At 39.0% G+C, this 15573-nt stretch overlaps 1 protein-coding gene and 1 long non-coding RNA gene across 3 annotated transcripts in view; one reads left to right on the top strand and one right to left on the bottom strand.

Moving 5' to 3' along the window:
- Positions 1-3785, top strand: part of LOC125963700 (uncharacterized) — a 54801-nt gene extending 51016 nt beyond the window's left edge. Inside the window, exon 6 of the long non-coding RNA XR_007476066.1 lies at positions 3061-3785. This is a non-coding gene — a long non-coding RNA (uncharacterized LOC125963700). The remainder of the gene's footprint in view (positions 1-3060) is intronic.
- Positions 1988-15573, bottom strand: part of EXD1 (exonuclease 3'-5' domain containing 1) — a 40137-nt gene continuing 26551 nt past the window's right edge. For both annotated transcript variants that reach the window (XM_004274116.3, XM_049706978.1), the window contains 5 exons: positions 11782-11886; positions 11619-11699; positions 9310-9453; positions 8176-8367; positions 1988-3130 (listed from right to left, as the gene is read on the bottom strand). In XM_004274116.3, the coding sequence (XP_004274164.1) occupies positions 2471-3130; positions 8176-8367; positions 9310-9453; positions 11619-11699; positions 11782-11886 (1182 nt within the window). In that variant the 3' untranslated portion in view covers positions 1988-2470. The remainder of the gene's footprint in view (positions 3131-8175; positions 8368-9309; positions 9454-11618; positions 11700-11781; positions 11887-15573) is intronic.

Here is a 15573-nt window from a genome sequence, read left to right as displayed (position 1 = left end):
ATTCTTAACCACTGTGCCACCAGGGAAGTCCCAGTGTATTAAAATTATATTGTTTCATGTTAGGCTTTATCAAGCTCACAGCCAGACTGGAGGCAAAGCTGCTGCAATGATTTTTCATACTATAGTTGAAAGAACACTGAATGGACCAAGAAGTAAGAAACACTGGTTCTATTCTCAGTGCAGCACTTTTCTTCAGGGAAGTCATTTAACTCTGTTTCCTAATTCCCAAATTAAAAGGATCAGATTGCTTGTGAGAATCTCTAACTGCAGATCATGTACAGAAAGGTCAGACCTGAGTAGGACAGATGCAGGAATTCAGTGTAGACTGAAGCAAGACTCCAAGAATTTGGAAAAGCAGGCAGTATGGTTTATAAACTCTCAACTAGAAAAGTATAGAGTAAGAACTCAACAACTGGTTGGGTCAAGAACCAAAGATTTTCCAAAATCTGAGCAAAATTTAGATAAGAAATCTAAGTAATGGCAATGGCACAGAGCACTAGCAGCAGGGCTTGAAGAACCCAGGGATTTTTTTTTCACTCTATCCAGCAAAGGACAGAAGTTCATGGTTGGATCTGAGCACATGGAATTTAGGTAGGCACTCCAGGCTAGAATATGGAGAAAAATGCAGTTCCAGTTATGTGACCGTTTCACTAAGAAAATTGTGATGAAACTCGGAAGGCTCATTTAGTTCTGAGAGTCAAAGTACTTCTCAAATAGCAGTGTCCAATAGAACTTTCTGGAATGATGGAAATGTTCTATATCTGTGATGTTCAATATGGTAGCCACTGGGTACATGAAACTATTGAGTATTGGACATATAGCAAGTGCAACTGAGGAACTGAATTCTTAATTTTATTTCATTTTAATCAATTTAATTTTAAATAGCCACATATAACTACCATATTGAGCAGTACAGCAAAGGTCCAACAGAATCCTCTTCTTTATTAGTCACAAAATACATAATGAGAGAAGAATCCTTTTTTTTAAATATGAAGAATGTCACATTTTTCTTTGTAGCCTGTATATTTACACGTATGTATGTATAAAAATTGTGTGTGGTATGGTTCCATAAGAAGCTAAATCAATTCTATGAATTTCACAGAAATTCATGCCCTTCCCAGAGTAAACCTAGATTAACCACTTTCTGGGCTCAACCTGAAAACACATTCACCCAGAATGAACCAGAAACCACCTTGGCCTCCAATGACCTTCTAAACTATGGACAAAGTGAGGGACAGCAACTGCAGGGCTGAGCTGACTGCTCTTAGTCCTGCCTTCATCTTAAGCTTAGACCAGATCTGGGCTCTGGGATTTGGAAGACACAGCTGTTCTTTCAGTGGTACTCATGATAGAATCAATGAGCACAGACAAGGATGTTCCTAATTATAGACTGTCCCTGTCTCCCCTAAGTAGTAGAGGCCTGTATAACAGTCAAATTACAGATTTCTAGGGAATTCCCTGGCAGTCCAATGGTTAGGGCTCGGTGCTTTCACTGAGGTGGCCCAGGTTCCATCCCTGGTCAAGGAACTAGGATCCCACAGGCCGTGCAGGGCCGGAAAAAAAAAAAAAAGTTACAGATTTCTCACTGGATTCTAGACCTAGAAATGCAGACACATTCCAATTTATTCCTACCCTGACCCAATGAAGAAAAGTGAGAGATAACCTAATACCAACCAGGTTTACTGGTTATTATACACAAAAGAATGAGCAACTTGCAAGTATTCAACATAAAAAGGGCTCAGTACAGGCTACCTTCCTTTCACCCTAAGAAGGCATACCAACTCCAGGCAAATATAGTGGAATCAAACTTCAAGTTTACATAATAGACATACTCTAAAGAAGGCCCTGCTTTGTTAGGGAAATGGACAAAACTCTCTAAAAGTAAATGGAATGAAAAGAAATTAAAACTGGGATATTGATTCCTGTAATAACATAAACTATTGTTTGTCTATGACATAAGACAGACCAAACATTTAAAATTCAAAAATAAAGTTAATATTTTTCATCTTTATTGAGGTATAATTGACAAAGTTAATATTCTAAAAAGGAAAAAAGTACAGGTAAAGTTGTCAGGTACTAATATTTTTAAACTTATGGCTAAGAGTTTTACCAACATCCTTCAAACCAGAAAAAACAACAAAAAATTTCAAGTATAGATTCTTCCAGACACTAAGTCCGAAATTTTTCCCTTCTTCAAATCCTTTAAACCCAAATTATGAGAAGTAATTCAGTTTGGCCACAGGGAACATTTCTACACAGTGACATAATCATAACATTTACTTCTTCCATTATTTAACTTATTCATTCCCATCCTAATCAAATTCTAAGAATATAGGAGCAAGCAAGAGGATATAATTTCCCCCAAAGCCTGTGACTAATTTACAGCACAAGAAACTTAAGCACTGAGGAAGGCCTTGATGGCAGAGGAAATAAGCCACCTTTATTGGCCTCAAGAACAAACTGCAGATCTCTAAGGCAGATTGGGAGAATCTGGATTTATCCAGGAATCAGTCTTCTCCAAAGCTGGGCAGGGAGGAAGTGTGGGAAGCACAGCTTTTCTAAAAGGATGAAAAATGTCACTTGGAGACACTCTGGTTTCCTGAGGAAGGGAAGGAGACACTAAAACATCTTGTTTTGTACATTTTAGATCTTCCTTGTTTTCCACCATCAGTAACTGTTCTATCTCCTCTTTCAAAGATAAATTTGTCTGAAACTCTTGTTTAGGTATCTTGAGGTATTCTTTTAGAGTTATTCTCTGGTCCTTAAACCCCTCTGACTCAGGGCAAATTCGTTTGTTACTGGAATCTTCACTGACTTCTTCCTTTATGGGAGGTAGATGCTGAGATTCCGCTGTGGTTTGCTTACTCTTAGATTCTTCTTTTAGCAAATTTACATCCTTGTGAGATGTAAAATTTGGAGCTTTATCTAGCCTAGAATTTTTACAAAGTAAGAAACCTCTTACTTTTCCCTTTTTCCCTGCTGTCTCTGTCATAGACTTCTTTGGATGTAGTACTGTCCTTATTAGGAGTCCCTGCGCATTTACTCTATATTCTTTTGCAGCTCTCTCTCTGCGCTGTCTCTGGAAGTCCTTCAGTCGAAGCAGTTCCTCTGGGAGCTCCATACATGTACGCTAAGAAAAGAAAATGAACACAAGTCTACTATAACTAAATTTCTGAATGTGGTCCTTAAAATCACTTTAAAATCACTTCTACTACACTTAGTATTTGGCAAGCAAGGGTCTATTCAAATGTGTTCTTATAGCACCCTCTAGTGTCTTCAACTATAGTAGTACTATTTTTCAAGTAATTTAAATATTTTTAATCCAATTTTGTGTGTATGTTGTGCATGTGTGTATGTATAAAGATTATACAATGAAAAGTAAGGGTCCATTCCAACCTCGCCCCAACTGCCTTAGCAGGTGCATCCTCTAAAAAGCAGCTTCTTCTTTAGCCTCCAGAGACTGTCTTTGCATATATGATCCCTTACTAAATATTTATCTATTCATTGGATTATATTTTTCAATTTTTATTTTCCCCCAACTTTTTATTTTGATAACTCTTTCTAAAATTATTTTATACAAGTGGCTACATAATATTATATATTCTTCTTCTTCTTGATTTTTCCAACTAAAAATTCTGTCTTGGAGATTTTTCTGTATTGGCAATTTTAATGGCTGTATGGATATACAATAGTTTGTTTAACCAAACCCTTGTGGATGGATATTTGGGTTGTCTTCAGTATTTTGTCATTACATAAATGCTACAATAAAGAATATATTAAGAAAATGTCCTCTTTGTTACATGAGGCAAATAATTTTTCCTAGGTTGCTTTCCCTTTGACTTTGTTCACAGTATTTTCGCCATACAAAATTTTTAAAGTCATATTTATTCATCTTTTATGAGTTCTGAGTATTTCTGTATTGCATAGAAAAGCACTTCCTCATACAACTCAATAGCAAAAATGCAAATACTCTAATTTAAAAGTGAGCAAAGGACCTGAATAGATAATTTTCCAAAGAAGATATTTAGATGGCCAACAGGTACATGAAAAGGTGCTCGAAGTCACTAGTTATCAGGGAAATGCAAATCAAAACCACAATGAGGTGTTACTGACACCTGTTAAGATGGCTATTATCAAAAAGACAGATAACAAGTGTTGGTGAGAATGTGGAGAAAAGGGAACTCATATGCTGTTGATCGGAATGTAAATTGATGCAATTTACATTACCATGTAAAACAGTGGAAAACAACATGGATGTTCCTCAAAAAATTAAAAATAGAACTATTATATGGTCCAGCAATCCCACGTCTGGGTACATATCTGAAGCATATGAAAACAGGATCGCAAAGAGATATGTACATTCCCTTGTTCACTGCATCATAATTCACAATATGTAAACAACCTGTGTCTATCAATAGATAAATGGATAAAGATGTGATGTATATACATTACACAATACGATATTCTATACAATAGAATATTACTCAGCCATAAAAAAGAAGGCAGTCCTGCCATCTGCAACAATATGTTTGAACTTGGAGGGTATTATGCTAAGTGAATAAGCCAGACAAAGACAAATACTGCACAGTATCACTTATATATGAAATCTTAAAAAACAAAAACAAAAATCTGATTTCATGAAATCAGAGAATAGAATGGGGGTTCCCAGGGGTTGAGGGAGAGGAAAATGGGGAGATGTAGGTCAGAGGGTACAAACTTTCAGTTATAAGAAGAATAAGTTCTGAGGATCTAATGCACAGCATGGTTACTACAGTTAATAGTTCAGTATTATATACTTGAAAGTTTCTGAGAGTAGATCTTAAGCATTCTCACTACATAAAAAAAAGTTAGCTATGAGGTGATGGATGTTAGTTATCTTGATCTTGGTAATCATTCCACCATGTATATCAAATCATCACAATGTACACTTTAAATATACACAATTAATTTTGTCAACTATTCCTCAGTAAAGTTGGGGGAGGGGACATATTCCCTACTGTGACATAATTTTCTTTTAATACTTTTTAAAAATATTTATTTACTTATTTACTTATTTACTTATTTATTTATTTTTTGCGGTACGGGGGCCTCTCACTGCTGTGGCCTCTCCCGTTGCGGAGCACAGGCTCCGGACGCACAGGCTCAGCGGCCATGGCTCACGGGCCCAGCCGCTCCGCGGCATGTGGGATCCCCCCAGACCGGGGCACGAACCCGCGTCCCCCGCATCGGCAGGCGGACCCCCAACCACTGCGCCACCAGGGAAGCCCCTATTTACTTATTTATTTAGCTGCACTGGGTCTTAGTTGCAGCACATGGGATCTTCACTGCCACATGTGGGATCTAGTTCCCTGACCAGGGATGGAACCCAGGCCCTCTGCTTTGGGAGTGCGGAGTCTTAGCCACTGGACCACCAGGGAAGTCCCAATACTTTTTTTCCAATACTTTTTTTTTTTTTTTTACGCGGGCCTCTCACTGTTGTGGCCTCTCCAGTTGCGGAGCACAGGCTCCGGACACGCAGGCTCAGCGGCCATGGCTCATGGGCCTAGCTGCTCCCCGGCATGTGGGATCTTCCCGGACCGGGGCACAAACCCACGTCCCCTGCATTGGCAGGCGGACTCTCAACCACTGCACCACCAGAGAAGCCCCTCCAATACTTTTATAATTCTAGTTCTTACATAAATACTTGATCCATGGGATTTATTTTGGTGTAGCAGAAAGAGATAACAATCCAACTCTGATTCTCCTCCCCCACAATGGTTAGTCAATTGCCTGAGGCCATTTACTAAATACTTATCTTTTTCTCATTGATTGGAAATTTTACCTTTATCTCAACCATTACTGATATATATGAGATCTATTTCTGGGTTCTCTATTCCATCGATCTGCCTATACATGTACCGCTCATATTTAGTGTAGACATATGTTTTAATATCTGACAGGACTATTCTTATTTATCTCTATAAACACTATAATCACAGTTTGCCAAAGTAATTATGGCTTTAGCATTTTTCTTAAAAGAAAGTTAAATATAAAAGTTAATTTAGGGGGCTTCCCTGGTGGCACAGTGGTTAAGAACCCACCTGCCAATGAAGGGGACACGGGTTTGAGCCCTGGCCCGGGAAGATCCTACATGCCGTGGAGCAATTAAGCCCGTGAGCCACAACTACTGAGCCCACATGCCACAACTACTGAAGCCCCCACACCGAGAGCCTGTGCTCCACAACAAGAGAAGCCACCGCAATGAGAAGCCCGCGCATCACAACGAAGCGTAGCCCCCGCTTGCTGCAATTAGAGAAAGCCCGTGCACAGCAACAAAGACCCAATGCAACCAAAAAAATAAATAATAAATAAACTAATTTTTTTTTAAAGTTAATTTAGGAATAACTGATTGCCAAAAATACTTAATGTCCCCATTCATTTAAGTCCTCTTTTATGCCATTCAGTAATACTTTAACATTTTTTTCATCTCTATATTTCACATTTCTTGTTAGATTTATTTCTAGATAATCTATCTTTTGTTACAATTATAAATGAATTTTTCCCCCATTATATTCTGTAGTTGTGTACAGGGATATAGGAAAGCTATTAAGTTTTATGTTATATTTGTACCTATTTTACTAAACTGCCTTTTTTTTTTGCGGTACTCGGGCCTCTCACTGTTGTGGCCTCTCCCATTGTGGAGCACAGGCTCCGGACGCGCAGGCTCAGCGGCCATGGCTCACCGGCCCAGCCGCTCTGCGGCTTGTGGGACCTTCCCGAGCCGGGGCACGAACCCGTGTCCCCTGCATCGGCAGGCGGACTCTCAACCACCGCGCCACCAGGGAAGCCCTAAACTGCCTTTTTGTTTTTGGCAATCTTTTTCAATTGATTCTCTTCAGTATTCAGGTATATCATAGGCAAGTCATCATTCCTATTCCTCCTGTTCAATTTTTATAGTTCATCTTTTTTTTTTTTTCTAACCTCACTGGCTAATAGCTTCAGAAACTACTAAAGTAGTGGTGATAGTCACCATTTCTGTATTAAAGTAGTGGTGATAGTCACCATCTCTGTATATTTCTTGATATTGATGTTCCCAATCAAATATTAGGTAGTCTTCTTGCCTGAGATATATGTTTTATCATGTTAAAGTACCTATTCCAACTTTAATCAATAATGTATATAGAATATTATCAAATTTTTTCAGCAATAAACAGTGAGAACAAAATATTAAAAAGTTAAAAAATTGTCCTTCGCTTTACAATGATAAATGAAAAACATTAAAATTCTCCAATCAAGCAAACTATGAAAGGATTTTTACATTGATCTTTTCTTGTTAAACAGTGAGAGCAAAATATAAAAAAGTTACAAAAGAACTTTTTCAGCATTTATGAGATAATCATAAGACTTTCTTGGCCCCAATAAAATACAGAATTTAATATAATATTAAATATTAATAAATATTAATATAATATTAAACCATGCTTGTAACTAGAATCCAGAGACACATTAATAGAAAAGTATAATATATCTAAGTGGAGTTTGTACCAAAAATGCTATTATTTTATTTAGGATTTTGCATCAGTATTCCTAAATGAGAACTGTTTATAGCAGTAGCCTGTGAACTTTTTATGTAAGGAGTCAAATAGTAAACATTTTAGGCTTTGTAAGCCACAAGCATACTTTTTTTTTTTTTAACAATCCTTTAAGACTATAAAAATCATTCTTAGATTGTGAGTTTTACAAAAATAGGCCATGGGCCAGATTTGGCCTAATGCAATAGTTTGCCAACAATATAAGTTTTCTTATATTGTGCTGGCTTCATAAAAATAACTAATGAAATTTACCCTTTCTTTGAAAGATATATTTACTGGAAACATAACTTAATATTGTGAGAAAATTGGTACAATATTTAAGAAAGGAGTTAGGACTTCTAGCACATCAACTTTTAGTTTTATTGAAATGCACATCACCAGTTGCATCATATGAAATAAATGTCAGTGATCATAAAATATATATATATATATAGAAAAAAAGTGCTTAAGGAGCTGAATTAAGCCCAAGCTATAGCCGCTTCAAGAATATTTATCATCAAATCTGCTGAAAGAAATTTGGTGCAGCTGTGAACAGTGGGTATCACTGTGGCCCCCATGAGGACACAGAGGTCCTGAAAACACAGCCACAGAGAGTGGCACCTACCTCCATGCCTCCCAGCCAGTCTGCAGACCCTTCTCGGTAGGTGTTTAGGTACCCGTCCACCAGGGTAGTTAGATCAGACATCATTTCATCTAGGAGTACCAAGCGAAGGGGCAGCAGGTAGGTAGCTTCCAAGGCCAAAATTTTTAGCAAAAAGGGTGAAAGAGGTCGTGTGAACCATAGTTCTGGGTTTTCCTAGAGACACCAAAACAGTTTTCTCTGAATAGTAAGCAAATCTTTAAAGAAAATAATGGTTTATCTAAGTGCTGCTTAACTTAATCACCATTACTGTCATTTTCTTCAATTATTACCTTCTACTTTCACACTATGGCTAGCCTTCTGAGAATATACACACATACACATACACACACTTATTGTGTGTATACAGTGAGTGTGTGTATGTGATGGGGGAAAGATGTGGGGAGGGAGGGAGGGAAGAAGAGAGAGAGAGAGATCAGGGCTTCTCATTCAAAACTGGATGCAGCAGGACTGATTAGATTATATGGCCAAAATTGCAGCCAATACGGTCATGACCTAAGTTTGCATGCAAGGCTATTAGAAGCTGAAGAAAATCTATCTTACTTTGGGAGAAATAATTGGCATGATTTTTGTTCCACTGCCTTAATCCAAATTCCCAATAAAATCCCCACTTGTCCAATTGAAAATTTATTTCAGAGTACTTTTTAATTGATAACCAACAAATCTGGATGCTGGCTTTTTTCCACTTGAGACCACAAACAAACTGTTCCCATTTGGAACAACTAAGATTTTGGCAATGTTCATACGCTTACACAGCAGCTGTCATTTCTCTATATAATATGCTGATAAGGGCTTCCCTGGTGGCGCAGTGGTTGAGAGTCCGCCTGCCGATGCAGGGGACGCGGGTTCGTGCCCCGGTCCGGGAAGATCCCACATGCCGCGGAGCGGCTGGGCCCGTAAGCCATGGCCGCTAAGCCTGCGTGTCCGGAGCCTGTGCTCCGCAACGGGAGAGGCCACAACAGTGAGAGGCCCACGTACCGCAAAAAAAACAAAACAACAACAAAAAAAAAAACAAAGGATAGGTATAATATGCTGATAATCCCACTCACAAGACACTTGAAAATATTAATGTTATATGGGACATACGTTAATACTCACTTGAATCCGTTTTTGTCTCTCTTCCAGAAAGGAGAGATATTTAGGGGCTATTTTAAGGTGTCTGATTAAACTCTCCTGTAAAGTACTAATGCAGTTTGGAAGAAAGCCGCCTGTTTCCATGGAAAATTGAAGGACATCTGCTACCTGTGGCATTAAAAAAAGACAAACAGACCAGTCTGTAGGATATATACAGAGCTATCTCATGATAGAAATAGCAGAAATACATTTAGAGAAACATCTTTAAATACCATTTTTCCCAAGGACCCACATGATAGACAATGCCATTAGAAAATTTAAAGTTGTTAGGTTATCTTATTCTGAAAAATTAGAAAAAAAAAAAAGAAAAGAAAAAGAAAAAGGATCACCCAACTTTAATGTGTCCCTGTCTATTTTCTTTTCCACTTCTTTTATTTGCCTGCCTTATGATTATTACTCTTTGGTGCCTTCAAGGAATGGGGAAAGGAAGATAAAATTAAAGAATTACTTCTACTTATTAGCAACTCTGGTAAAGTTTTGGTAAGGAAAGCTAATAAAATTAAGAATTGCAATCATTATTTGTCTGTGTGTGGTAGGCTAAATAACAGCCCCCAAATATATCCACATCCTAATTCCTGGACCTGTGAATGTTATCTTAAATGGCGAAATGGACTTTGCTGCTGTGATTACTTAAGGATATCGAGATAGGGAGATTAACTTGAATTATCCAGATGGGCCCTAAATGTAATCACAAGTATTCTTATAAGACGAGGCAGAGGGAGATTTTACTACAGCCAGAAGACAAGGTGATGTGATGATGAAAGCAGAGATTGGTGCACTGTGAAGATAGAAGGAGCCACAAGCCAAAGAACACAGGTGAAAGCTGAAAAGCAAGGAAACAGACTGTCCTCTCAGAGCCTCCAGAAGAAACCAGCCCTGCTGACACCTTGACTCTCACCCAGTGCAAATGATTTCAGACGTCTGACCTCCAGAACTGTAAGAGAGTAAATTTATGTGTTGTGTTTGTTTGTTTGTTTGTTTTTTTCGGTACGTGGGCCTCTCACTGTTGTGGCCTCTCCAGTTGCGGAGCACAGGCTCCGGACGCGCAGGCTCAGCGGCCATGGCTCACAGGCCTAGCTGCTCCGCGGCATGTGGGATCTTCCCGGACCAGGGCACGAACCCGTGTCCCCTGCTTCGGCAGGCGGACTCTCAACCACTGCGGCACCAGGGAAGCCCTAAATTTATGTTTTAAGCCACAAAATTTGTGGTGATTAGTTACAACAGCAATAGGAAACTAATACACTGTGTTAAAGGAAAACAAATTGAAATAATTCTGAATTCCTGCTTCTTGTACTATGAAAATCTGAAAAGAAAAATATGGAAAGATATGCCAATGTCTTCATTAGACAATACATACAGAGGTCTAATCAAGAAGCCTGATGGCCTCAAGGGAACAATGAGCAACTGTGTTACATTTTGGAGTAAGCATAGAAGCAATCTCTATATAGTGAATGCTCTTGAAAGAAGACCCAAAGGAACATGTAAACAAGAGAAGTGGCACAAAGTTCATTACAAGCAGATACATAAAGAGCAAACTTAAACCACATACAATAACATAAAGTTGAACTTTTAGGAATTTCTGTTAAAAAATAATTGGCTAACTCATTATTTTAACCCCTCTCCAAAGGCTCTAGGTTTATATATTCAAGATCTCCCTTTCATGGCATTAAACTAGAAGACTAGAAGAACTTAAAGAATACATAATGAAAACTAATGGGTTTATGGCTCTCACAGCCAAACCAGAAACCCAGATCTAGTATAATCTGGGAATTTCTCATTTCTCTAGGTCCTTTAGATCAGAGAAAAACTGCTTATCTTCAGGCTATCTGGGGCCAGTATAGGCTTTGGGGGAACATCTAGGACAACCTGCATCCCTGAGCTAGATGCCAATTAGCCATCAGCCTTAACTGATACATATGTGGTAAAGGCATAGACGTGACTGACTGTCCACCTCACAGTAAGAATCCATGTCAGATTTCCAAATGACCCCAAAATTGTTTGAGTTTCTGAATGCTACAGAGTATGGAGCTTGCTTCTTATTTGAAAATTTCTGGAGCAAAATGCAGGGAAAAAACCCTAAATAATTACAAGTAACTTTTCTCCAGTACTTCTTCAGTGCACCAAATGTTCTCACATATTGTACAAACATCTTACATGAGAAGTGGGCGGGAATGAGGCACACACAAGAAGACTTTCAATCACTCATCAGATAAGGCCTATTTTCTACAGGAGCTATATACACTGCATTGATTCCAGTGTTTCCCTGCATGTACCTGGGTGTCAAAGACATTATTCAGCAAAATTCCATACTGATGAGAGAGGCAATCAGAAAGCCAACGACAATCATGGATAACCTAAGGAATCAGAAGACAGAGAAAGAGTTATTAGAACCTGGCTGTTACTCTTACTAGCAGATGAATCAACTTACACACTCACCTTCAAAATTCTCTTGTCTTCTAATACTATCTGAAGTCCATTGCTGAAAACACGACTTCCCAGAAGGAAAATGTCAAATAAGTAAACTCGGCTACTTGTGGCCACCTACAACAGACCATCCAGACACACATAAGAAAGAACTAGGGAAGGGGATCTGAGGATCAAGAAAGGCATGTGAGGGCTTCCCTGGTGGTGCAGTGGTTGAGAGTCCGCCTGCCGATGCAGGGGACATGGGTTTGTGCCCCAGTCTGGGAAAATCCCACATGCCGTGGAGCGGCTGGGCCCGTGAGCCATGGCCGCTGAGCCTGTGCGTCCGGAGCCTGTGCTCCACAACGGGAGAGGCCACAACAGTGAGAGGCCCGCGTACTGCAAAAAACAACAACAACAACAACAACAAAGAAAGTCATGTGAAAAATATTTAACAGCCTCATCTTTAAAGTAAACAATAGGCACTCATTGATTCTTAGGGAAAACAGGTTTAAATTTACCTTAAGTAAAAAAAAAACAAAACACAAAAACACTATCACTGTGATTTTCAAAAGGAAAGAAAAGGACAAGCTAGTAGTTTAGCCTGTAGCTTTTTTCTTCTTTAATGTTTTATGTCTCACCTATGGCATTCTAAAATGCAGGGATTATAGGTTTAAGGGAAATGAACAATATTTCACTCTCGATAACACCAAAGGCTATTTCTCTGAGTTCCATAATACACATGATTGTGTTGGGTGTTACATAAAATTACTCATAAGAGAAGATTCCTGTCCTCTAGCAGTTTAAAACAGGCAACAAACACACTGGCACAAATGGTAGGATGTGAAATACTGTCATTTTGATCAATTTTATACAATTATAAGTATTCTAGGTTGTTTCTGATCATAAAAGTCACAGAGGCCATACAGCTGGATAATCTACTGAATCAAAGAATGAAGGCAAGAACAGATCCAAATAGGTCTAGACAGCCAGCCACAGGACAGTCAGATACCATCTTTGTCATTTCAAGAGCTAACTATTGATACAGTTACAATTACCAGGCCTACCAGGCACCCATTCTCAGCTCTTTCATGTTGTTTGCCAAAATTTGACACCTGAAATAGTCAATCCCTGCTTTTCCTCTACCTCTTTAATTGTAAAAATTGAATAGACACATTATAGAAGTTTGGAAAATAATTCTCTGCTAGACTGTAAACTCTGTGAAAGAAGAGATTATGTCAGATTCACCACTCGTAACTAAAGCAACCACTAGAACAGAGTGAGGCACATGGACAGCTGTTATTCATCTCTTCAGTGAATCAGTGCATCATGCCACACAACACCCCCTTCCATTTGTTCATATAAAAAATGCATAACACTCTAATAATATGCATTCAAATCTATATCCCACTTCTTCTTTTCATAAACTTTCAAACATTTTTCTATGCTGCATTTGTCATCGATTTTGACAGCCACATAAGATCTATCAAATGTACTGTAATGTCTGCTACTGTTAACTAAGTGGCTTCTGATTTTTCACCACTATAAATGATGCCAAAATGAATAGGTTCTCACAGAAATTTTTCTTCATGTTTTGAATTATTTAGGATAGATTCCCAGAAACAGCCCTGAGAAGTAGGCCAAAGGACAAAAAAAACCTTTAAGACTCTTAAAAAATATTTGCTACCTTAAGACATAATATTATACCTGAAAATATCTGACCACAGATGAAGGTTAAACATTTAAATAATTTAAAGTTAAAGAAAAGCAGTGGGAGGTACTTCCCTGGTGGCGCAGTGGTTAAGAATCCACCTGCCAGTGTGGGGGACACGGGTTCAAGCCCTGGTCCGGGAAGATCCCACATGCCACAGAGCAACTAAGCCCGTATACCAGAACTACTGAGCCTGCGCTCTAGAGCCCGTGAGCCACAACTACTGAGCCCATGCACCACAACTACTGAATCCTACGTACCTAGAGCCTGTGCTCTGCAACAAGAGAAGCCACCGCAAATGAGAAGCTCGCGCACTGCAATGAAGAGTAGCCCCAGCTCGCCTCAACTAGAGAAAGCCCGTGCGCAGCAATGATGACCCAATGCAGCCAAAAAAAAAGAAAAGCAGTGGGAAATACTGACAGAAAGAAAGCAGATTAGAAAAAACAGAACAAAGAAGGAAACACAAAATGAAAATAAAGGTTTAGGAATTAAAGGTGACAGATACTGAGGACAGTGAGGAGCTGGAAATAGAGGGATAGGCTTGAGGTCTGTATGTGAAGAAGTAAGCCTCCAAGTTATCCCTTCCCACTCCCACGGAGGACAGAAGATATATTCTCTGTATAAATCCAACAAGGGAGGCTCTAGAGTTGGGAATATAAGATATAGAAGAGGGCAGAGGTTTGGTAATGGACTGAAAAATGAGTCTGCACACAATTGTGAGCCTCCAGACCTTTTCCCTTGTAGCTTCCAGCTTGATACCACCAGCCTGTATTGGAACAGGAGGATAGAGGGCTCCAGGGAAGATGGCTTCAAGACAAAGATGAAGCACAGATTATCAAGATAGATGTAAGCATGTGAAAAACTACATTGAGGGGAAAATATGGGAAGGCTTTGTCACAAATGAAAGGAAAACAAAGCTAGTAAGATGAGGCAATTATCAATTCTATGAAAAACAAAAAGTTGGGCAAGAAAAGAAACAATCTTACTGGACCAACAAGGAGTAATGGTTACATAGCCATAATCACATATAGCCTGAATCCTGTCTTAACCAAACATTGGGGTATAACTTCCCCCCCAAAAAACCCCAAAACACTAATTTGAAAACATACATGCACCCCAATGTTCATAGCGGCATTATTTACAATAGCCAAGACATGGAAACTACCTAAGTGTTCATCAGCAGATGAAGGGATAAAGAAGATGTGGTGTATATATACAATGGAATACTACTCATCCATAAAAAAGAATGAAATTTTGCCATTTGCAGTAACATGGATGGACTTGGAGGACATTATGCTATGTGAAATAAGTCAGACAGAGAAAGAAAAATACCGTAGGATATCACTTATATGTGGAATCTAAAAAATACAACAAATGAGTGAATATAACAAAAAAGAAGCCAACTCACAGATACAGAGAACAAACTAGTGGTTACCAGTGGTGGGGGGAATATAGGGGTGAGGCAGTGGGAGGTACAAACTATTGGGTGTAATATAGGCTCAAGGATGTATTGTACAACATGGGGAATACCTCCAACAATTTTGTGATAACGGTAAGTGGAAAGTAACCTTTAAAAATTGTATAAAAATAAAATCTTTTAAAATTGGGATATAACTAAATTGGGAGGCTCTAGGGAGGTGTGGGTGCTGTAAGTGAGCAAAATCTTTGTTTAGTATAATAAAAGTTAATAATTTGTAACACTGATGAATAAAGAGAGAGCAATAAGCATATTATCAAAAAATGAAAATAGACACATTTCAACATGTTAAAAGTAGTTGCCTCTGTACTTTTTTGTGTCTGGTTCCCTGGGTTTTGAGGATGCTACCAGAGGACACCCCTTGATGGCATGGCTCTGGTGGCCAGGGTGGCTTGTATTCCTGGGTCTCGTGGGACTGTGGCAATCGGAGGGACAGTTCTTGGCAGGCTACCACCCCTAGGGCACTGCACAGACAGTGGACTGGGGCACACTCTCCAGTCTTTTTGTGAAGGAGGGCTCTTCGCTCATCCTGGAGCTTCAGCCTGAGAGGCAGGCTTCAGGATTGGTACACATTAGTGGCCTATGGAGTTGCTCTCAAGGAACATAAGCTGTGGACTCCATCTTGACACTCTCCCTT

Source organism: Orcinus orca, chromosome 2 (genome assembly GCF_937001465.1).
Source record: "Orcinus orca chromosome 2, mOrcOrc1.1, whole genome shotgun sequence".
Lineage (NCBI taxonomy): Eukaryota > Metazoa > Chordata > Mammalia > Artiodactyla > Delphinidae > Orcinus > Orcinus orca.
The sequence above is the reverse complement of the archived record's forward strand: the minus strand, read 5'-3'. Positions and strand labels throughout refer to the sequence as shown.